Source organism: Dicentrarchus labrax, unplaced genomic scaffold (genome assembly GCF_905237075.1).
Source record: "Dicentrarchus labrax unplaced genomic scaffold, dlabrax2021, whole genome shotgun sequence".
Lineage (NCBI taxonomy): Eukaryota > Metazoa > Chordata > Actinopteri > Moronidae > Dicentrarchus > Dicentrarchus labrax.
Window position 1 is genome coordinate 14,165,491 of NW_026136712.1, and position 25,570 is coordinate 14,191,060.

The window sequence follows — 25,570 nt, forward strand, 5'->3', positions numbered from 1 at the left end:
ACTGGCAACAAAGGCCCAGCAGAGTGTGCAAAATCAACAAGCAATTGATTAGTCAAACAATTCAAGTAGGCAATCTACGGAGCCATGGTCGCCTCAGAGGAGATTAATAAGTTATCCTTTGGGCTTCACAATGCCAGCGTCTTCCCAGCTTCACAGAGCCTGAGCTGAGGCAAACCAAAACAGGGCTTACTGATGTCCTCGCCATGTCTGCTCTGCAGTAAAACCAGGACTAACTTTACCTTTAGGTTCCACTTTCTTTAAATTACAGCTTGTATTAGGAAAAATAAAGAAAGAAAGAACGGCAGGACACTAACGGGGGGGGGAATCTGCACTGTGAGACTATTTTGAATTAGAGAAGGACATGCAGTGTTACAGGACGTTCAGGTTAGGTCAACCATTGGATATAAACAGTGTGTAATACTGCTCCGTCTACCTATAGGTCTTATATTCAGAACCAGATGCTGTTAATAAAGATCTTCAAAACAGCTTCTCAAAGAAATGCAAACAAAACAGAAAGTTACCCTTCTTCTGCTGGTAGACTGCAGGCTAATTCAAACCAAATACATCCACAATGACTCCCATAGCTTAAAAGGATGTTGGCATTAAACCAGAACGATCCAGAAACTGTGACCAGTTACGCATAAGACAAATAAAGAAGGCAAACACAATCCTTAACACACATACAATGAGTTAAAAGCCAAACAGAGCTGAACAAAAAAAAAAACCTTGACTAGCCTATGAAGCTGAACGGTCTCTGTTTAGTGTATGTACACATATCCCATCACCTGGATTGGCATTTTAAGGAATTAAAAAGCACACCAGCAACAACAAAGCAGCAGCACTGAATTATAGCACAAAGCACAACACAGCATGATTATCAGCATCATCACCAGGATTTAGGTTGTTCATTCATTATTTTTGTTTAAAAAAAAAAAAAAAATCATCAATTATCAGTTGTTAATTTGCTTGTGGAATCAACCAAAAAAATCCAACAAGATATTTTTGGAATTCAAAGGTCTCTCACCAAATGAAATTGGTGAAGGCTCAGATCTGACTGTCCGGGGAATTCCCAGCAGAAGGGCCCCTGAAATGCAAAGATGGATGTTCCCAAGTCACACAATTATATCAGCTCTCCATCTCTTGTTCGTTCTCTCTCTCTCTCTCTCTCTCTCTCTCTCTCTCTCTCTCTCTCTCTCGCTCCCACACACCACACACACACCACACACACACACACACACACACACACACACACACACACACACACACACACAAAGACACACATATACACATCTGCACACAATCCCAGCCGGCCAGGTTTTATGCAAAAGCAATGTGTTCTCCCTGGAAATAATGCATCCCCTGGCTTTTTAGTAATTTAAACTACTACCTCATCTCTGCTGGCTCAGCTTTCTCCTGGGTACGTGTTTGGCCCAATCATTACTAATTTTACACAGACAGAATAGGAGAACACTGGCTCTGCACTGGTTACATGGCTGTTGGCACTGGCTGGCTGGTTGTTAAAACACTGCTTCACTTTGGTAGAACATCTCCTCAACATCTACACCTTCACAGACTCTCAGGAGCAGTCAGCTGGTCTGGGGATCCACTGTCACTGGCACATTTTGCCACAGATTTTTCAAGCTCTAAATCTCTTCAACTGCAAACAGGTAGCATGATCTGGCACAGAGGGTTGACCTCAGTGTCAGAGCCATGTTGTTGTAGATGTTAGAGCTGTTAAAAGTGCAATTATAAAGTAAGTTTATAATGAAAATAACAAAGTGTGCTGACTATGGGTCCCCAGAGCAGTCATTTGTATCACTTCACTATGTGCACTTAAATTGAAATTGTGAACTTCCTAGTCTTACTAGCTGTTCAAACACAAGTGTCTTTAGAAGAGGAGGCATTCAGAGGTTAAACTGGCACATTTGTATCTACTGCCCTAAAAAGCAAAAGTTCAGATCTCACTTCTCTCTGACAGATATCAAGAGATGATAAAGGACAGGAAAGGGAGAAAGAGGAAGAAAATAGGCAATGGGAGTTATTGATTTCCTAAGGAGGAAAGGACATGCTAGTAGAAGTCTCAGACCATGCAGAGAAAAGCAACAGGGCCCTTTATTTTACTGAAAGGCTCCCGTACCTAAAAGCTACTGTCGGTCGCTTTCTCTGCACCGAGATCAGTGGGTTCTATTTGTTCTTGTGCTTGACCCCAAGGCCAGCTAGATAATTTTCCATAACAGCTAGAGAGTGAACAATGTGGTTATTGGTGAAACACACACACACACACACACACACACACACACACACACACACACATATACACACACACTTACAGATACAAATATGTATTATCCTTTTAAATGTGCATGTCCAACATAGAGTCACACATTCCCTGGGGTAGCTTAAGTTCACAGGGGTTATTTAACGGTCAAATACCACAGCAAGAGAGAAAAAAAAGACGACAATGGCCCTAGAGCTATTTACACACAGAGAAACACACAGAAAAAAAACACAAAGACAACACAAAAAACGGCTTTTCATATTTCCTACAATCGTGTGTTATAATAAAGAGGCTGCTTAATGATGTTCTTCACACATTTAATATAATAATTTGACAGAAACTATGCAATATTTAACATTTTGAATTCTGGTATGCAATTTATCATGTACCATTACTTTAAAATATATATCTGTTAAGTCCATAAAGGAGCGAGAATAGTCTTAAGTCATTGTTGTGGTATTGTTGCTGACTAAGCCAACACTGAGTGGATTGTCTGTGGGAACAAGCGGCCGTCCAGACTGCTGGACAGATACAATGGCCGAGGTGCTCTCATTTTCATTGTCACAGTTCCCGGGGTCTGACGCCACGTCTCGACGGCCTCAGATTTTGGCCCGCGTCGATGATGTAAGCGTGACCCCTTGAACAAACGTCTTGTCTGGAGAAGACAGCGACAGACAGCTGACAGGCACAATGGTCTCTATCTGAGGTCTGGATCACGTGCCAAAAAGAACTGCGCGATATGAATTATATCTTCAATCGTGTTATATGTAAATTAATTCTGGAAATTTAATCGAGAAACCGCTTATAGATAAAAGGACCAGATGGGATTGTCTGTTATACTGCCCAATCCTACGTGCCAAGAGCGTTTTGCGACTATGTGAGTGACCACAACAATAAATAAATGTTCAAGCTTTCTCTTGCAACAAAGGTTAATGGTGGAGTGCATGCACAGAAAGACGACAAAAGTGGGTGGGTGAGAGAGGTTATTTGGAAAAAGGCTTAAAATGCAGAGGGAAAGAGCAGTTTAAGGTCTGCATAAGGCAGGATAGAGAAAGCCTTCTAGGTAAAGCCTCTGGACAGTGTGTGGGTGGTGCTTGCTGACCATGGGGTCGCTCATTAATAGCTGAGGAGGCCAGGCATCCCAGAGTCTTGGGCAATTGTCTGGCTAGCCCAGGTGCATGGCCTATTCAGACCACAGGAAGCCCCCTTTATCCCTATTCCTCCAAAATGGACAGAGAAGCGGTCAAGGAGGGTGAATGTGATCCTGGCTCTGTCTATTCTGACATGGACCTGGAGTAACAGTCGCATGCCCATCCAGTCCTTTGGCCCATTGTTAGGATCCACAGAGTCATTGTGGCATGTGTTTTCTGAATGCTTGGCTAAGACACAGTTCTGCTAGTTTCTTTTTTATAATATCAAAAACACGTCAGCTCTTTTCACACAGCCTCTTTCCAGTTCACATTATTCAGAGAAACAAGTGAGACTGAATGGGAATAAAATAAGCATGTTCAGTAGTTGTAAAGGCTCAGGTGGGAGGTCTTGCAGGCCATAAAAATGGCCAGATTCCATCACTTCCTCCACACTAATTACCATACACTTGGAGCAAGTGCCCTCCCTCTCTTCATCCCTGGGCCCATGCTTCACTACCTCTGACACACAAACACACACAAACACACACACACACACACACACACACACACACACACACACACACACACACACACACACACACACACACACACACACACACAATTATACACAGTGAGGCACAGTTGGGAAATGGTTAACACTCCAGCCGTCCCCTGCTGCCAGTGAAAGCTCACAAAACAATGGAGACATTGTTCAAGCAGGGCTAGGCTCTAGACTCTAAGGCTGTGTATGCGTGTGAGCGTGTATGTGTGTGCATGCACGTGAATGTCAGGAAAGAAGTTTGTGTGCATATGCTCTTAACATTTGCATGTTTCTGCCCCAATTCCCAGAATGGCAAATTAAGAGACACGATTCAATAAGAATGACTTGTGTTTATAATGCTTTTAAATCTAATTCTAGAGGTGCTGCTCTTCATCTAAGACTGAAAAAAGTTTGATCACATGACTACGAGATGAGCCAAATTATGTCATGACATTACCAACATGAGCCTGGCCTCCTGCCGAGTCCTTTACTGCACCATTGTTGACGGTATTAACACTCACACACACACACTTTAAGTAGTGGATTAACAAATCAATCTGGTATGGTATATTATGTTGTGGTGCTGGGTTAATGCAATAACCACTGTCTAAATAATAGAAGTGCGAAAGTCGTAAAAAAAACAAAACAACCCACACACCACTTCCTAAATTCATCCACCAGCTTTAAGCTACTTCCTGCTGCCAAGTATCCACAAAGACTCTTCCAGTCCACAATGTCAAATTAAAACATCACAATAAAAAGGCAAGTTGACAAAGCAAGGACTGTTTGTGATCTTTCCCTCAGGAGCTATGTGAGGCATAAAAATGTTTCTTGGAGTCTCTCCCTCAAAAAATACACATCAATAGGTGGATAAATATTGAACAACTTTCAGCCAATGGCATAAAAGTTCAGCGGCGGCAGGTTTTGAGGCTGCCTGCGGGGTGGTCAGGCACTTCAAAAGGTCCTGCGTGGCCCCCTTTGAGGGCATGGTAAACAGGGGCATACAGCGTGCCCTCAGACAGACCAGTCTGCGTGAGGTCACTTCCTCTCTTTTTTTCGGCTGATCCTCCAGCACTCCACCTCAGCTGAGCCTTCCAGCCACAAATGAGACCGTCTGTCTGCATCTCCGTCCCTGTCCATCTCTTCTCCATCTCAGCTGCAACTTTCCAACAGGCTTTATCAACAGCCATCCGTATCTTTCCTCCAATCTATCACTCTCTTTCTATCGTTGTTTCAACTGTCTCAGGGTCACTTAGGCTTCAGATCGCTGTTATCTAGCCGGACAATCGACGGCTTCTTATCACTGCCGATGCAGCCTGCGAGCACGCCAGGCGGAGAAGGTCAAGGTGCCTGAGTGTTTCTTCGCATTTGTAAACAAAAAGAAACTACCGTTTACGGCCCAATTTATTGATAAGGGGATCACGTACTGGAACATACAGGCCTACATCCTGTAGTGCAGGAAAAAAAAAAGGAAAAAAAAGAAAAGCTTGACTGATTGAGTGACACCAGCGGGAGTCCGTGTGGGGTTATCATTGGCATTCACGATGCTGTCCACAGTTATCTGTCTTTTCTATATGTACAACAGCCAGTATGATGCAAACCAGGGAAACATTCAATCACACTTCCTTCTCAGTCAGAGGTGGATGCAGGAGCAGGATGGTAGGAGCGGCAACAATACAAGCTGCATTTCACATTCAATTTTATCACTTGTGCTTACAGCGAGTTGTGTGCGTATGCAGCAATGTTGCAATGCCTCTGATCTTACCAGCCTGTGTACTCTATCAAACAGATCACTCTAGGGCTGGGCAATATGAGCACAAATATTACAATATATTCTCTGATATTGATCAGTGTCAGTACTAATCACAATATTCGTTTAATAGTGCTCCCACTGCTCCATTCTGCTTTTGCTTCTGTTTTCTACTGAGAACTAAAGCACAAAGAAAGAAAGAAAACAGAAGGCTAATTTAGGTTTCATATATTGAGTTATTTATCATGAAATCCAACTGTTTTCTTTACCCTGCAAAGACGAGTCTCTTAACTTCATTCTAAATTGTCCTTATGACCTCGACCCAAGGCGTACCTGAACAGAAATCCACTGATGGATAGCATGACATAGTGTTTTTAACGTAACCTCACCATGGAGGCAATATAATATGCATATTATAAATGGAAATGTTTAAATTTACTGTTCTCATGGATGCATTTTCTGTTACAGTTAAATTTTTGGACACAATTTAGTGTTGCTTTATGTTCTCTAGCTTCATGTGGCATCATATCACAAAACCCCTACTTTGTGTAGGCTCAGTGAGATTTTCTTAGCATGGGCAAGTCTTTGTAGTGATTAACACATGTTCAAAGCACATTGTTGCTCAGTATTTTGTATTACAGTCACTATATTGTGTTGCTATGAATGACTGTACTTCAGCAAAGCTTATTTTTTCCATCTGACTGGTTGTCCATCTTTGTTGTTTCAAGTTTGTTTTTGCCCCAAAGCCAGTTTCTGTTTTGTGATGAGTTGCTGGTATTGCCTGTTTTTTCCAAGCCTGTAAGTGTTGCATGTTTGACTGTTTGTATTACAACTCTCTGTGTACATTGTGAAAAATAGATGCTCACATTTATTTTCACAAATATAAAACCAGAAAGTGTTTTGTAATAATTATAAATCATTTTAGGACCCATCTCGTCATTAAGTTATCTGTTAAAAACACACATATTGTACAAGAGAATATAAATAGAATATATAAAATGTGTTACAGCGTCAATAAGTCATTCTAAAAAGTTGGATCTGCAACCATTGCACTTTAGTGTTGTTCTCAAACTTCCTTTAACAGTGAATTGCACAGCAGCAGTTTAGATGGATGTGAGGTGGTAAGTATTTACAGCCATATGACTCATAGCAGGATAAAACCTCAAGTATTTACCTGCAGCTTTTGCTGCCTACGACCAGTTTAATGACTTCATAGGAGTTGGGACTCTTTTCTCAGCGTCTCCTAAAATAACAGAGTAAGAAGAGGCCCCTGAACTCTTCGGTATAAAAATAACACTAGCATCGCAGGGAAAGATAAGGAGGGCCGTAGCTGGGCTTGTTTTGTTCAGAATAACACTGTCATCGCTAGCTCTTTGTCTTAAACACAACTTTTGACAAGGTTTCTGTTTCAAATAAACAGCCTTGTCGACTCCTGCTATTTTAAGACGTGCTTAACTTAAACGGGCAAAATACCAAGGAGGACTCGGCTCGCCAACTTTTGAGTAACTATTCGAGATGGTATTTATTACAGACCATAAAAGTAACTGAACTGATCAAATGTCAAATGTGACTCAGAGGGCCACTGTGTCTCGACAGCCTAATTTGTGTGATAAAAATCATTGCTACCTTCTGTGTGAGCTCCAGAGCCATGACGACTACTAACTGTGTTGTTGCACCGAGTGCATAAACAAAAAGGGTCAGCAGTGTATTAATAGCTCTAGCACTGAACTGTTACCACAGGAGATATTGTATTCATGAGCATACAAACTCGGAAGGCTTCTCCATCTAAAATCGTTATGCGCTTTTCAAAATTTCATTTTCATTACAATATGTAGGAGACTCCAGAACAAAAGTAACAACTGTGCCAATAATGGCCCAGGGCATTCATGATCACCTCACTAATTCTGCTCAATCCCCACTCTCATTGATTTTCCTGGCTCACTAACCCTGTGACCACATACGTACACATCCCTATGTTCAACCTTTCCGCTGACCTCCTGAAAACTTTATGCCTTTAGCTAACTACTAAGTTCACAATCAACTGTTCATTCTAGAGCTGCTATCCTCTTAGATATTGACATGCCTGGGGTGGATGCTCTGTTATGTGCATCTACTGCATATGCCCCTATCGCTGTACAGCCAACTCTCCTGCCAGACTACTCCTCCAACTTCATGGATAGGGTAATCAGTGTTGAAGGAACGCCCACACTTCCCTCAAAGACAGTATGTCAGCAGCCCAGCATTAGCTCATTCTCATGAAAAAGTTGTCGACATGAGACCAGTTTTCCATAATCACCCAGTTCATTACAAGGCTGGGATGGGAGTTATCATTTTCTCTGGGATTACAGGCGGCGTGGCTGTCCAAAGAACAACTGCTGCACCTGCCACAGTGGCAACCCCCCAGTCCCATTCGCCTCCTGATCACTCTTTAACAGACAAAAGTCCTACTTTCTGGAATCCACAAAACCTTGATTGTCAAAACTTGGATGTATAAGAGAACAGGTTTACATAAAACTGACTGGGTGTGTTAGTGACTGTGATTTAAGGGTAAATGCAAACAAATGTGCATTTTTCCAGTCAAAACATCCATTCATGGGAAAAAGGGGAGGGCTTTGACACTGAAGTTGTTTTCAGGATGGGTGAGTGAAGAAAAGCAGGGGTTGTTTGTCTTTCTGTCATGAATAAGGGAAGAAGAGCTGGTGAAAGAGGAAAAGTACCGAGCGGAGTGTTACTTACAACGATGTGTGCCGGTGACGGGGACCTGGCATCTTTAAGTGCTTGTCTACTTTGAAGACCTCCTGGTTGAACATCTAGCAGGGGCCATTTCATCTGTAGGTACTGAATGGCAGAAAGGAAACAGAATGGAAAGAAAGAAACAAAACATGTTAACAATGCAGAAAGCAAAAACCAAAAGAACAAATTAAAAATAAGACAAAAAAAGGGAGACGACATTTCTTGACAGGTGTATGGATGTGGAAACTCAAAAACATGGAAAAGCAAACAAAGATCTTAAAGCAGATGGTGGATGGGGTGAGGATGGCCTCAAGCATGCATGTAAGAGTCCAGCAGGAGTGCACACAGTAGTTGTGTAAACCCAATTAGACTTTTTTCCCCCAGAAATACAGCACAAAATTGTTTGTTTTCATAGCCTGGCTCCTTCACAGTGAGCAGGAATTCTAAAAACAAAAAAGCTAGCGGACGGGTAACTTTGGATTTCATGAAGTCACTAATTTAGAGTTGGAGGAGGGCAGAGGTTATGGCGCTGTACACAGCTCATGGCTTTAAGATGACCTAATGTCATAAATGTGACTGTTCTCACTTTTATTGGAAGCCATAAAAAGGTTAAAGCGTGTCGTCTAACCACGCTCCTCTGAGGCTAAACCTCCTGACTGCTCCCATAAATGATTGACTTGGCCTCTATCAGAAGTCTCCCTCTCTTTTTCCCACCTTCTCTCTCCCCTCTCTCTCTCTCTCTCTCTCTCTCTCTCTCACACACACACACACACACACAGGCACAGAAAACCAGATAAGCAGAAACATGGGTCATGAAAAACATCTGTCTTTGTGTTATAAACTGGGTGGAGTCATTTTAATTTGATGACATGTGCGTTGTTGACTGTTCTTCCCTAAATGGTCTACCATGTACCTCTGAGCAGCTCTTGATCACAATAAAATATGGCAAATATCCAACTCTGCTTTGTAAGACATTGCCTGCCCAGTGGTGACCTTGCTACAGCATGTGGTAGACTCTTCTTATCAATGTCACAGCCACCTAATTTGAGGGAAAGAGGTCATAGCAGCTGTTTCAGCTCTGAGGTCATTGGAATGGGTACCGTACAAAGAGTTAAGGGCCTAAAAATTGTGAAGAAGGGAAACTACTGAGGAACTGAATATAAGGGACAACAGCTATAAATAGTGTAAAACCAGAGACCTTTGGAAAAACTGCTTGCCGCATTTCCATTACATTTAAATATTAGCCTCAATAGCAACTTTGGTGATGGCATTTCCTTGGATTTGCATGCATTGAAAATTGCAAAGCCAATGAAAATGGGCTTAAAATTCATCAAATAAAAATCATTGTCTATCAAAGACAGTCTTCACACAATCAAATGAAAAATCCTAATTTTGGAAATAGAAAAGGTTTGTCTTAGGAAACAAAATGAACAATCTTTGGAGGGTAAAAAGCCTATTTTGAAACCTAGACGCCACAGAAACTTCACTTGGTAACTCAAAGGTAGAGGCATTAGAATGACAATGGGGTAACTTCTATATTAATTTAAGCTCTTCTATTACACACCAGATACCCCCCTAAAAATCAACTGACAGTTGAACTTGGACTTGAATCATCAACATGATCTAGAAATCTAAACACTGTGAGTGCCTTTGCTCTCCACAGTCTGATAACCACATGTTTGGAGTTTGTTGCTTCACTTCAGGATGCTATCTGAATCCTATTAAATTATATTTCATGAGTGACTGAGATCATGTGCTTCTCTGCAATAATGACACAAGACCTAGGAGGCTCATGCAGTCCTGTTACATTTCATAATTATCTCACTATCATTATTGGCCCAGAGCCCAGGATCAGATTTTCGCACTTGGTGATGAAAAGTTTAAACATTTAATTGAAATTATAACCATTGCAACCATTGTCCTTTGGCTGAGAGCAGAGGGAACTAAGCTATGGTAGCTGTCTGGCAGTTGTATGGTGATGCAGGTACATTAGATGCAATTTCTTTGTGCTGCCAGCCAGCAAGGGTGACCGCTAGTTTGTATGCATGTCTGAGGGCGTGTGAGTGTGTGCGCTGTATGTGTGTCAGAGCTGGTCAGAGAGTGAGTATGTCGCGACCCTTCCTGAGACTGTGTCTAAATCAGTGGTAATTAGCGAAGAGTTCACTGTGGGGTGCCTGCCAGTGGTAGACGCTGGAGGGAGTTATTGACTCCATGTCCGCGGTTACAGCCCCTGCAAGGAAAAAAAAACGTTTGCTGCCTGGTCTTTCTCCACCACTACCACTCATTTATGACCCCAAGACGGCTTTTACTGCTAAAAACTGGGTTTGTTTATGCTTGTTTGTATGTCCTGAGAGTGGAAAAAGGAAAGGTTGTAAAAACTCCAGAGTTGAGGTCTTGTGGGTTTTTATGGACCCCCCACACTGGGTATTAATTGCCATGAAGGGGAAAGAGGAGGAGGGGAAGGGGGGGTGTTGTAACAGTAAAAGCGGAGGAAGAGAGTGACGGGGCTGCTGTCATCTATGAGGTAATTCAAGACAGTGTCCATTGGTGCCAGAGGGGCTAGAAGACAGGGCAATGCTGGAGAGAAGGGGGGGGGGGGTAAATTGTGAATCCAGTCATGGGAAAGTCCTGCCATTGCATGTGCGTGTGCACACATGCCCACACATGCAAATATTCAAACACAGCTGCAGCCGGAGAAGGGGTCGGGCAAGAGGAGGTTCTGAGTAGGTGGGTAAGCAGTGTGAAGGTGACACCCCTGAGTGTGGCAATGGGGTAGATAGACATTGAAAGACTACAGAGAGAGGGAGGGTGTCGCAGCGCATGCCCTGACAAGTGGCTCCACTTCAGCCCTGCTATTGCAAATGTTCTCACACACTAATCTCTCCTGCAGGTTTTACAAGCATGCCAAGGAAAACGGAGCCCTGGCAAGCACCAGGCTTTCCGACCACCCCCTTCTTGGCCTCCTTTCTCTCTCTCCACCCGCCCGTCTGCCCTGCTAACGGACGCACTGCCTGGGCTTGAGTAGGCCATGACCTCTGACCCCTCTCTGTTGCTCCAAACCCCTCCCTATTCCCCACTCTGCGACCTGAAAACTCTCCTGCTATGAGGGGGCCCCCCGGGTAACTCAAGAGCCATTCCAATGTGACAAATTGCTCCGGAGTTCCAGGATAACTCTCTCTTCTCCTCTGTCTCTCTCTTCCTGCCCCCCTCCCACACACACAGACACTAAGCAGCCCCCCTTGACAGACCCCCACCCTGTAAGAGCCACCCAGTGGTTGTGCTCCTGCTCCGTGTTGTGCAGCAGACGGCTTCTCCTTCTCCCCTCTCCCTTTCAGCCCCCCCCCCATTCTCTTCCCCTACCATGCGCCCCTCCTCGCCTGGCCAGCCCCACAATGGGAGCTGAATGACTCAATTGTCTCTGATGAAGTGAAAGACAAGGGAGTCCTCTAAATCCTTACAGAGGGATGAACTCACTCTCACTGTCCCGATTTTCCTGTCCTCCACTGCTTTCCCAAGCACAAGAAGGGGGTTGGTGGAGGGGGTGGGGGTAAGACCATTGATTATTTTCATTATTGATAATTTTGTCTGCTCTTCCTTCAATTGGCCATTTAGTCAATAAAATAGAAAAATGTGCCCATCATAAGCTCCCAGAACCCAAGGTCCTAAAGTGATTTCTTCAAATTGCTTGCCTTGTCAGACCAACCATTCCAAACCCAAATATATCCATTGAAGAAGCCAGAACCAATACAGTTTGGCATTTGTGCTTGATGAATGCCACTGTTTTTTATTATATTATGTTAGAACAGGTGCTTTCTCCTTTCCCCGCTGGACCACTCACCCGTTATGTGAGTGACTGCTGCTGCACCAAGGTCTGGCATGTTAGAAAGCTACAGTGTTAAGATCCGCACTGACTGTCATCGCAGTGAAAACAAGCTGGGGCCCTGGTTCCAGTGTCACAGCTCGTGGCAGAGGGGAAGTAGGTTGAAGACAAATGGAGGGGCATCCTGAGCACCCACACATCATCCTCACAAGTCTACACCACTGTTGTTACTAATTCAACAAGCTGGCACTGAAGCAATTTGGCCTAAAACACTCCTTCCTGTTAACAGTGCTAGACTCTGATCTTCCTAAAAATAAACCATTTTTCCACATCCTATCAAACATTAACCAAACGTCAATATGTGCTATTGACAAAGAAGGGGGGAGAAGTCTTACTCATAAATTTTTTAGTGTGAATGGCAGTCACGGAAAGTGCAGGATTGTTCTCCCTGTTTCTGGTCAACAACCACCTCCTTTTCCATCAAGCTCACATCTGATGTGTTTATCACATGTGGCCTGGCGGCTGGAGTAGCAGCCACCACGGCTTGTTCATTTTGTTTTGGATTAAGAGAAGAGGGCTTCAGACCAATCAAACAAACAGAGCTCCTTATGTGCCAATGTGGCTCCCAAACACTGGTCCACTTTCCAGCAGGGGACCATGGGACAGATGATGAGGACCACAGACCCTCCATCAAGCATTCCAGCCACGTGAGCAATGCAAAAAAGGAGGGCAGACAGACACACACAGACAGACAGACAGATAGATAGCAGCTTGGGTTTAGAGTCAGCATATGGATGCTGGGTGCTGCTCTAGAGAGTCCAGCAGATCTTCGACCCATCTGTGGCCGCCTCATATCACAGACATGGCACAGCTCTACATGGGCATCATAGGCAGTGTAACACATGTACAATTACAGTGACCCCCCTGACATACTTTACATGCTTACTCACTCGTTCACACCTGAACAACAATGCTCACCCACATTTGAACATCCTCTGATCGACAGGCCTGGGAGCTCCTCTGGGAGAGTGCTCAGAGATGGGATTGACAGCTTGCAGATTACACCAATCAGACTGCTACTATAAAGAGCTTTATTTAAGTCTGAAATGATCAAGGCTAGTAAGAGGAGCCCATTCAAAGCTCTGCAAGTAAACTGCACAGAGCTTAAAAGATTAGTCTATCCAGTTTGACTACAATTTTATCCCGTTAAAAACAAGAGCTGAGCATATTGTCTTGATCTGTTGCGGATATTGCCTGCAGTCTCTGTCCTCCCTCACAAGGGCAACAGAAGAAGAAAACACGTGCTTATACAAACATGTAATTTGTTGAGGAGGGGACCGTAATTTTCTGTAATTGAGGGTGGGAGACGCTTAATGCAACACAGACCCTTTGAAATCCCCCTGGTTAAAAAAGAAACCACCAGCCAACTCAACTATATGATACATTGTTGTGTCTGTTTCTGTGTGCAGTACGTAAGAATTTCAACAAAATTGGGAGAAAGTTAGCCAACACAAGAGGGGCCATCATGGCTGCTTTGGTTCTACTAATGCACATTTTATGAGTAAATATTAAAGAAAAAAAAACACCCCACCTGCTCTGATAGCCAGAGGCATTTTGCAACCAGGAAAATAAAAGTGGAATGTGGGAAGGCCTGGGGTTTGCGTGCCCTGGGGCGGGAAGGGGTCCGCTGGGCCCATATTTACTCCAAAGCCAGAACCGCTTGGGGGTTCCACTAGCCCTGACAGCACTGGGGCCGCCGACCTGATCCAAAACCTCCCCTCCTCACCTCCTATCTCTACCCCCTTTGCCAACAATCTCCACCTCCACCTCAAACTCCCATTCTTTCACTCTTCCTCGCAGAGAAACTCAACCTGACACTTCTCATACCAGCCTTTTTTTCCACATGGGGAACATGCACATGACCTCTCCTTTCTCTCAACCCAAGTCTTTACTCATCCCTTAAAATCCAGTTGTAGAAGCAGGCTTGTGAAACTGCTATTGTTCATTATATCTCAGAAAGTATTGTTGTCTGGGGAGAAGGGGAAAGTTGCTTTTTTAACTAATCTGTTTGGTTCCCTTTCTTTAGACTTATTTCTGTGAACACTTGACTTTTATCGGGCCCGTTCTGGAAGTTAGTTTCGCTCTCTTAAACACTGGTTCATGAGATAAGTACGGCTTTACTGTGACACTATTTACCTAGCAAGTGTGGACAAATGTGCTGTGCAAACACCAGCTGATTGACCGGAAAGTTTCAAAGGATTGCACAACACGCAGCCGACACATTTTTCTACGACAATTACAAGGAGGCGAAATTGTCCACTAGTCAAAAGTTTAGCAAAAATGTAGTTCGCTGGCTTTTAATTATATTGATTGGATGATGACAGACTATACCAAAGATTGCATACGCCTGAATGCACATGCAGCGTTCCCAAAGGAAGTGTGAGGGTGATATGATTGCAGTCCAAAACACACCAACTTCTCAACAAGCCTCAGAAAGTAAACAGTGTTCCATTTCTGACTTTTGCACCCCCTCCCCCCTTCCCACTGTCCCTCTCCCTGTGTCATTAAGAGTATCTCTTGGCTGCTCTATAAATATTGTGGCAGTGAGGGTGAAGGCCAGCAGGAGCTGGCTGGTCTTCCATCAGCCCCGCTAATGAACAGGCGCTCTGGCACCTTTAGCATCAGGCTTTGCAGCAGAATGCCTCTGCTTTCAGGTTTTTCTCTTGCTTCACAGAGCTGCACTCATTGCTATTCTATCTGAATGACTTTTCCTCTTTCTTTTCTTTTCCTTTACTTGGAGACTGGAAGCCCTGACAATTGCAGTTGTAATAAATGTATCTTTATTGACTTGTCCTACTTACCCCTATTAGGGTTGTAATCGCAGTTATCTTAATTAATGAATGGAGGGGGATTACTCGTCAATACTCCATTGTCTGGTTATTTTTCGTGTTCTGATTTTGTGTTCACGCCAAAGGCTAAAAAGATATCGAGATGCAAAGTGCAATGTCATTTTAAAAGTATGAGCAGCATAGATTTTTGGCATGACACCAAAACCTAATTTATGCAACTTCTAAAACTAAAAAAATGAAACTAAATATTTGTATAGAGGTGCTCTATTAAATCATCAACATGATAAACAAGTCCATCTACTTTCCTCCTTGTGACAATGTTCAGTCATCCATGTAACAGGATATCTAAATGTACCAAGTCAGAGACAACTGGATTTACTGGTTTTGTGTTGAGGGCATTTGCTAATAATCAAATTTCAGAACTGGCAGTGAAGCTTCTTACTATAGCAAACAAGTTGCCTTTGAGATGGTGTTGATAGATCAGCATTTCCTCTATGTTGATTTTGGAGTGGCGGCTCGCCGCTGTTAAATTTCTGCCGCCACGGTATCAGAAATGGGGCAGTCGCACAATGTAGTCACGGTTGCCTTTTAAATGATCCTGCCGACATAATTCACCCCCGTTGGCTGCCGCTCACATTGCAATTTAACAACGAGTAGAACTATTCAGAGGTTATTGGGGCTATCCAGTTTAACTCCACATACTGTTGTGTTGATGTAGCTTATTGTCAAAACGTTCACTTTCTCCCAAGTCGACTATTAAACTAACAGCTCCACCAAAAACGTCACCGCGGTGGGTCCGTTTTAATTGGACAATATTCAACCAGTCCCTCCAGAGAAACGCGATTATGCGATCGCATAATTCAATGCATAATCAGCCAAAGTCCGCATATTTATGCTGGGGCCACATTTTTTTCAAATACGCCGCACTTTTGCCGCATAAATTGCCGATTTCCGCGCAAAATACGCGGGGCCTTGCATGATTTCATAATCCCTGCATTTTCGTTGCAAAAAAAGTCACATATATCTTAGCAGAAAGTTGATCTTCACACAAGATCAGCCATTTTCCCCTGTTGCCATGGGAACGTTATGAAGTGACGTAATTACACGACGTGAACATCATCGAAAAGCTGCAAACCCCGCGATGAAGCCGCAGTTTTTGCAAGTTCCCGCAATTTCATTGCATAAAATTGCATAAATAATATCCCGCACATTCCATCGCATTTTTTAAGAAAACATGCCGCATAATCAAGGATTTCTGCGCGCAACAATCACAAAAAAACTCAGCGTTTTTCTGGAAGGACTGTTCAACTTGTCAGTTCTCAGCTCACCGTCCTGATATCAAACATCTGGAAACATTAAAACGGTAAATATATTTGTTTGTGTTGCAGCAAAGTGTCAGTTCTGTTTCATACGTAAAACGTTTGCTGGCGGGACGGGGACGGGGACGCAGGGGGGGTTCGGACAGGCCTGCCCCCACTGCTAAAAAAAATCCTAGAGGAAACACTGTAGATGCCCTATTTTTCTTCTCTTTCTATATATATATATATATATATATATATATATATATATCTCCGATATTCTGTATAATTAAATTAGCAATGATAATGATAGTCGCAGCTCCACAGCTCAGTGGAAGCAGGTTAATGGATTGACAGGCCAAAGATCATGTCCTGGACCCTTCCTGGTTGGAGTCTCGTACACACTGACCTACATAGAGGCTACATGGAGGTGAACAGGCATGTCTGCAGGCCTAGGTGTGTCTGAGTCCCTTATGCAAGGCCAGGCCAGGGGAAGGGAGGAGAAGAGGTTGGGCAACCCATATGCTCACTACATGCTTACCTTTGTTTGCAGGAAGCAAGGTCTGTGGTGTGGGGAGAGAGTTAAAAAAGGTGAACTGCAGCTGAGCTCTGCTGAGGGAGGAAAGTAAGCTGATTGCAGCGCCCACATTCTGCTGGAGAATGCTGTATTTGGTATTGTGCTGGAGGAGAGCTGAACGCTGCCCTTGATGTTGAGTGTCTGGTTTTGTTCTGCGAGAGTTCACTATGAATTAGTTAAATGGTAGACTAGATATAAGGAAGCTATGAAACATGCCTCAGAGGGAGAGAATGTGTACACTCTTAGGCTTCACAAAGACTTCCGATATTCTAGATAACAATACACACTATCACACAATTCCACCTACGCATATTCATCAATCAGAAAGCATTACGTTGAAGGCCTCAAACACACATACCAACAGGCAATTAATCTTCACAAAAGCATCATACGAAACCAACAAACATTCAGTCTGTTCTGTGTCTCTTTCACACTTGCACATACACCTTGAAGCCGTTCAGCCTCCATATTCATGAGGCCTACTCCCTCAGCATACCTAAAGCCCGGGATTTTAAGGGTTTCAACTCAACTCTTAAATATGGTTCCAGGTTATGGATTTGTAACCCAACCAACTAGGGTAATTCATCAGCTTTAAGCTATCTATTTTGGGTTCAATTAACTTTAACCTAACTTATTATTGTTGTTACGAAACATGGTATTTACTGTGATATCGTGCATGAAAGAGGGAAAAAAATTCCCACACAAGCAATTACATGCACACTCACACAGTGGGGTACTGCCGCTTTGCCACGGTAGCTTAATGAATAAATAAGTAATAAGGGCTTGGTTATTGGAGCTCATTAAAATGAGAGATGCTTCCACGACAATAAGACCTGAGGAGGGTCAGGGGAGGCGGTTGTGGCCCGAGCTACACAGACGCCTCCCCTTGTCTCGCCATAACCTGACCACATGCCCCCAGTGCTCACCTCCAAATCAGCTGTCAGTGATGCACCACCCCACCTTACCCCATCTTTTCTGACACCGCAGCACATGCATCTTCATGCATACACACGCACCTGCAAGCACAGGCTCAAAAATACACACACACAGCTCTCTCATGGTTAATTACCACTTAGCTCAATCACATGGTGATCCGTCCATAAGAGCCCCCCCCCCCACCCACCCACCTTCCCCGCAACACAAACAGCAGCACACATGCCAATTATTGATGAATCTTTAATATGGCGTTTTACAAAGTCTCCATCTCATTTCCTACCACTGAGCCGGTGATTACTCCTCCAATAGGACAAGTAATATAAACAGAAAAGGGCTTTAGCGTCTAAAATACTACATACATAAGACTGAGTAAAAATAAATTACCTTAATATCATTGCAGGGTTGAAATACAGTGGCCTGAGCCATTTGGAGGAGACAGTTAACTTTTTTTTTTTTTGCTCCTCCTGCCTTGCATCTCCAGCTAGCTCTGTATAAAACCCCCGCACAAAAATCCCACGCCGCGATAACATGTCAATAATGAGCTGAGGCCATCTATTGATCAGCTTAATTTTGCATCTATTAGCTAGGGAACGGCTTGCTCCGGGGGCGAGGGAAGCCAGGCGCTAACACGCACCGACAGGCTGGATGGAGATCATTACAACTGATGTTCACACACACGCTGTGATTGACATGGAGATAAGGCAGGGGAGAGCCCAGGCTCGCACGCCTCCCCGCACACTAAGCTAATGATACACCAAACGTGTGCTTGGTGTGTGTATGGCGGTGTGTGTGCGGGAGCATGATAGAGAGCGTCTATCTAGAAAGAGAGTTGGAGCAGGGGGAAAAAAAGAGAAAAAGAGGAGAAGAAAAGCAGGCCACACGCCTTTGCTAATTGGCACAGTCAGACAGGGAAGCTCATAAAAGACGAAAAAGCATTTAGTGGAGCACCTCAGCTTTCTGGATCGCCTTATCAAGTCTGTGTCATTTAAATACCGTTGACTACACCACAGAAAAGCCTGGCTTTGACCTGGAATGCATGGCTTCATCTGATACTTCCTTAATTTAAAGAGTTTGCATAAAAAACTCAGTTGAGGCATTCATTATGAAAATCGTTTGTTTTCCTGTGAACGAATGATTGCAAGCTTCGTCTGTGCCCTGTGTCAACACAGCTACCAAAGCAGCTGAAAAAAGCCGAGACGGCCTTTCTTTTTTCTGAGCATTTTCTGACACGTCCTCTTTCTCACATTCAGGAGAAGTGACGTCGAGAGTAAGGATGGATCCATACAGAGAGGGAGCGCAGAGACGAATATGGAGTGATGCCCTTTTCCTGCTAACCTATCCACCACCGCTGCGGCGATGGGCCTGGCTTGGCATTGATGCAACCAGCTGCAATATAGGATGCTGCATGTCATCCACACAGAGAGTGGAAGAAATAGAGAGAAAGAGAAGGGCTGGGCGCTGAAACTGCACCTTTTACCACACCATCAAAAAGAAATGACTGAATCTTTGTGTACACCATCTGTATATCTGAGTTTTTATGGGGAGGAGGTCTTGTTTTATGCCAGATAGGTTCTATGGAGGTGAGGTCAGAGGCACAAAAAAAAACCCTTGGCTACAAACTGTGTGTTTTTGTCAGCTGAGGGATGCAGCGAAGGGATCGAGGGAGCAGCGGGAGGAGGGAGGTGAGGGAGGGGGGAGGAGGAGGGGAGGGGGAGGAGGAGAGAGGAAAAAAAGCCCTCAGCCAAGCCATCAAGTTGAACATTGAACTTCACAGTAGTAGCTGCCTTTCTATGCCTCTCCTTTTGATGTTACCTCCAAAGCAAAGGATCAAAGGCTTGGAGTGTGGCGTGGGGAAGTCCCAAGCTCTTAGCCTGCCAGCCTGTGATATATGCAAAAGTCTACGCCAAAAGAGAGAGAGTGGGGCAGAGAGAGAGAGAGAGAGAGAGAGAGAGAGAGAGAGAGAGAGAGAGAGAGGGTGCTCGGGAGAAAAAAAAAGAGAGAGAAAGCTTGCATGGAATGTGGCTAAATAGTATGTTTTGTGTCTAATGAATGACAAGGGGATGACGCAATCAGCCAGCTAGTTACAGTATGACGTGGAGCTGGATAAAGTGCACACACATGAGTTTTAGAAAATAGGCGTTTGAGACTGGGGGAGGGCTGGGCATGAAGGCAGGGGATGGGGTGCTGGCAGTGTTTGTTGCCCTCACAACTTCCCCCTCAACCCCCCTTGCTCCCCAACCCTCAACCAGCAACGCAGGACAGCCCCCCCCCGCCACTTCCACATCGCACCAACCCCCAGCGCCTCTCCGACATCAAGGGGGCGAGAGGCTGTGTCGTCTCGACATAAATATACAGTGTGCCGTTAAAGCGAGGACTACAGTAAACACAGTGCACATGAAATCCTGGTTGTCTCTCGCTGGAGCACAAACACACTCTCACAACAACACACACTCACACCGTGGGCTCAGCTGGGCCAAAGAGGGGAGCAGAGGTGTGCTAAACTTGACAAATCTGTACGAGACAAACACAATCCACACACACACATACACACACAGACACACACACACACACACTCACACACCCTTTCCCCAAGGCTGTAGGATTAAGAGGTCCAGCTGGTTGACAGCAAGCCCTTCCTTCCCACGTATCCCGTCGATCTCCAACTCACCCCCCTACCCCGCCTCAGACGCACCCAACCTCCACCCCTTCACCGCCCCTCCCACACCTCCACCCCCCAGGTCTGCCATCCATCCATCTCACCGAGCATGCCAAGAGGACACACCTGAATTTGACATCGATCAGCCCTGAGCCAGTTTCGCCTCCCTCCGCCATTCACATTCACACGACTGATGAAGAGAAGAGACACAGGAAATCCTCAAGAGAAATACCAATACTACACATCATCAGCACCATCAGCGCGGCTGTATCCCTTCTGTGCTACTGGTTGTATTCTTCACGTTACAGATTCCTTGTAAATCGTGGCCTTGAGAGATAGAGGAGAGTGGGAGAAAATGAGGAGTGGAGTGGGGGGGGGGTGCTCTGAAGATAACATATAATGAGCCCTGTTGTTGGAGAAATAAGAGAAAGTGAGACAGAAAGAGTGGAGAGAGAGAGAAAGCTGGTGTAAGGAAGAATATAAACCTTAGTGAGACCTTAACCCCCCCCATTTCTCAACAGCTGCCAGGTCACTTTACGAATGTCTGGGAGAAAATATGCAGCAGGGTGTTGTTTGAGTCTTATATCATTTTGTCGACAGGGAAGCATGTGCACTTGAATGTGCATAAAATATTCAGTATTCCAACATGTGAGATGACTGAAAGTTAGAATTGTGTTATTGGAATCAGCTTAGCACGTTTCATGTTAGCATGCACCTCGGCCTGGAGGGAATGAAGACGCAAGAAAGAAGTGGTCAACAGGGGAAGGTGAACAAGAATTCAAATGATCTTTGAGTCTCATAGAGAAGTTGTTTGAGTTTAACATGCCTTAAGCAATTCACTCTTCCAAAACCAAAACAAATGTGAGATTTTAAAGTCATCAGAAGGTGGTATCTGTAGAGGCTGTGTTGATACAGTATTTTTAAGGAACCAAGAGATGTAAATCAGTTTCATAAACCACCCCAACACTGTAATGCTTTGCTAAAAAAACATTAATGTGCACTTCTCACATGAACATCCCCATGGGTTCTCTCATATTCAATTTCACCAGCATGGCCAAGCTTAATGGAGGAGGGTTGTGTGTACTAAAATTATAGTCCAAGGCTATGACAACAACATAAGAATTCTTCAACTTCCTTGTTACCTACAGCCAGAGGTGAGTGACAGGCCTAATGTGGGGAAAAGACGGGGCATGATTTAGGTGGAGTTTGGGTGAAGACAAAACAAGAGCGGCAGCAACAGGGTCTCATTTTGGTTGTGATCACAACCAGAGGATGCTAAAACCGTGCTTAGGGCTGCCTTGCCCCGATGGATAACTAATGAGAACAGAGAAAAATCTATCCGGCAATTCACCGTGATACCGTTGACAGAGGCAGATCACTACTACAGATTGGGTTGGGTGGGGTGCAGAAGGAGAACGGGAAAAAAAACTAAAAACAGACAAGGCAGTGGTATAAGGAAAGAATAAGAATTAGGGAGTGAGAAATGGAGAAAGGAGAGAGCAAGAGATAGAAGGAAGGAAAAAAAATTCACAATGATGACACGTAAGTGCAAAGAGCGATTAAGGATTTACTTTCAAAAGGACTCCCATTGATCTTTTTTGATAGACCTGCAATAAATCAAACCGGATTGACTCGCATGAGAACCAAGCCTAATCCTTTAGTCAGATCCAGGAGAACTCCAACCAAACCAGCTGTTAATTTAGGCTTTACAAGATAAAGCGGGAGAAATCCAACCTGATGTACCCTAGGGCAGAGGCTTACATCATCTCTGTAAAGCAATCAACTTATTGCCAGTTTGGAGAGGTAATCAGAGCACATACTGAGAGAGGAGAGAAAGAGAGGGGAGGGATTGCTGGGTGGAGAGAGGGAGGTGGAAGAAGAGAAAAGGGAGACAAGAGATGGCTTAAGAGGTTAGAGAGAGAACAGAAGCATAAGAATGTAAGAAACAACAGAAAATGAAAATTTTGTCCACTTTAAGAATGTTATTTAAAAAAGAAAAACTAAAATGTATTTTTTCTGCAAGCTGGCCAAATACACAGGGTCTTCTGACTGAAACAATGAAACTTAACTTTGAAACAAAAAAACATGTTTACACAGAGTACACCTCCAATTATCTCCAGAGGGCGAAGATGAAACAGAGAGGAGCTATCTAGCTGCAAACAGTAGCTCTCTGGGCTGACAGCAGGGAGTGGAGGCAGGCTTCGGCTCCCCCCCTCCTCCACACCACCCTGTAATTTCCCTGGAGGCCGGCCCAGACCTCGTCCCCGTCCCCAGTGGCCGGTGCCACCTCAGCCGGGTCCTGCCAGCCGCGCTGTGGCTGCACCATAGCACAACCATAGTAATTAAAATGGTTATTTTTGTTTGGGGGAACAAGAGGGATTTTTTTTTCCAAGCTCTGGACGGAAGTATTGCAAGACACCATCCAGCCCACACTGAGTAAACCACACTGATGTCTTTTTCAGTTGCGCATTCTGTGTTTGTGTATGTGTGTACTGAACGTCATCGTGGTACAACAAGGGTTTTAGTTCCTCTTCTTCACTGGGTGTGTGGCACTGCAATGGAGGGTGCAAAAGATAAAGCCTGAACACCACACAAACACCCCTCCTATGCACACACTGGCACAAAGACTCATTAGCTCACCATCTCCCCTGTCTTTAATGTCCTGTTTACAACACAAAACAACCAGATCAGGACTGAAATCCAATCACAGAGCTTTGCAGGGCCCTTCACGTCGGCCTCGCAGGAGAGCTGAGGAGAAGCAGGCCTTGTAGTCTCTGGACACTGTCCAAGAGAAACCAAACCTCAGGAGTCAAAACAAAACCGCACATAAAATCGGAGTTAAAACAGCAGCCTCTATTCAGCCCGTTGTGACCCCACAGCACACACAAACATACACACACTCTTTGGCCCCTGCCTTTCTACCCCTCTCCTGGTTACACTGTATGCACACAGGGATCACTCCGACTTCGGCGGGGCTCCTCTCATATCACCAAATTGTCTGAGGCTTGGTGATTCGGGTTTTGACACAGGCTCGTTGGTGTGTGTGAATATATACACACACACACACACACACACACACACACACATCCATGTAAAGGAGACTGCCACTTAAGCTCGACTCACATCAGCCTGCGCTATCTTTAGCAGCTGGGCTAAACTGTTAAAACCGCACAACAACCCCCGCCCCCCCTCCCAGCCAGCCACCCCCGACTTCAAATAAGACGGCCTGGCTCTTTGGCAGTGGCTGCCCACTGGCACCTCCCTCCACGGCCGCAAGGTCACACGTTTAATTACACAGAAAGTAGTAATCTCACCAGACAGATGGCAAGCAGGCCGCCACTCAATTACTTTATGCCCAATTGAATCATTACTGATGTTATTTGCTAAATTATGGCACACAGAAAAATACCACAAAAACTGGATTTGTGCTACAAGTGGGAGGGGGGAGGGTTAAAGGGTCGTGGCACTGTTAGGACAGAGAGGCAGATGTGCCTCTCGCCAAGCAACTGTGACAGAGATCAAAAAGGCGTGAAGAATACAAGCGCATGACTGTGTTAGCTTTTGGAAAAAATTGGAAGTTTAATACCACAGTGATCGGTGCCAGAAAAAACAGACCCTTATTTTTCTCGAAAACCAAGACTGGTACAGAACATTGGCCTATGTGGAAACAGTCGGCTCCCGGCAGCCCAGTTGAGGAAACCGCATGACAAGGCCAATTTAAAACGTGAAGAAAGTGTCTGTCTCTTAAAAGTGAGCCAGGGAAAAAGAGTTGGGTTTTCTAGAGTTGTTTTTTTTTTTCTCTTTAGGACAACCAGTTTGTCGCAGGGGAGCATCCCAGCGGGCTCGACTTCTTTCCTGAAAAACCCCAAACGGCAAGTGTGAGCGGTCTCATCTCAGCATCCACCCCCGGTTGATGCCTCACTCATCATTTCTCAGCTCCTCCTGCCAATGGCTTCTGTGAACAATTAGAGGTTGACTTTCCCAGCGCCTCAGACCACAGCATCTCAATCTCTGGCCAGGGAGCTCCAACAGTCAAGCTAGCCAGCCAAGAAACAAGATTCTCCTCAAATTCAGGCCCGAGTTTTGCTATTTATTCATCACTGACTGTTGGTGAGGCCTGTTTATGATTTAACACTACCACAGAGCTAAATAACAGCGAATTAACTGTGCTGACTGGCCTCATTAATGTCAGACGTAAAATGCTTTCAGTGAGATCCTCTCTGAATGTGCGAGGCCAACCACTAATGTTAACTCAATTACCAAAACTTATTTCTTGGGCATACCAAAAAAGATGATGCCTCAGACTGTATGACTATAAATTCTCCAGCTGACTGGCTGCTTGCTGAGGTAACTTCTTCTTGCACCTATGGGTGTCATATTAAATCGCAACTTTACGTCTCATGCCAGGAGTAGCCAAATGCAGGATGTGAAAAACTAAACTTGACCAAATGATGTACAGCTGAGACCAATGTTTGCTTCTAAATCTACCAACGCCTAAGAGGAAGAAGGTTAACAGGTTGGTTCCCCAGCTTGAATAATAACCAAGCCTCCCACAGTGGTAGTGAAAAACATTTGTCCTACTGGTGACCGTAATAAGACTGGCAGCTCGCCACTAACTGAGAACAGTTGTGTTGAGAGGCACGTCTACTGATGTAAAATGATCTGTGGGAGCATATCGAAAACTTCCATTCGTTTTTTTTTCTTTTTAGGCAGGGTGAGGAATTGCACTGGCCCATAGACAACAGCCAGCAGTTGTTCTCCCCGGAGGGCGGGCAAGCATCTGGGAAGAAGCGAGCAGGCGGATCAGGAGTAGATGATAACTAGATCTGCATATTCACAGCCCAGGATTTTCAGATTGCACTCAAAGTGATCCCAAAGGCAAGAGTAGAAAATGAGAAGTCCATGGAACTTCCCCTAGAAGGCTCATAGGGCTTTCAGTAATGGCTCCCAGGCACATCTACAAGCCGACTATCCTGAGAGGACGGGGGAGGTTTCCTGTTCA

The 25,570-nt window shown here is 44.6% G+C and overlaps 1 protein-coding gene across 28 annotated transcripts in view; it reads right to left on the bottom strand.

The window, feature by feature from the left end:
* The window catches only part of tcf7l2 (transcription factor 7 like 2), an 89,613-nt gene that overhangs the window by 49,503 nt on the left and 14,540 nt on the right, over window positions 1-25,570 (bottom strand). For 15 of the 28 annotated variants that reach the window (XM_051417318.1, XM_051417319.1, XM_051417313.1 and 12 more), the window contains exons 4-5: window positions 8,436-8,537; window positions 1,025-1,084 (exon numbers count right to left, since the gene is read on the bottom strand). The exons of 4 other annotated variants lie outside the window; for them this stretch is intronic. In XM_051417318.1, the coding sequence (XP_051273278.1) occupies window positions 1,025-1,084; window positions 8,436-8,537 (162 nt within the window). The remainder of the gene's footprint in view (window positions 1-1,024; window positions 1,085-8,435; window positions 8,538-25,570) is intronic. 9 more of the 28 variants (XM_051417324.1, XM_051417321.1, XM_051417326.1 and 6 more) reach the window with 1 other exon arrangement.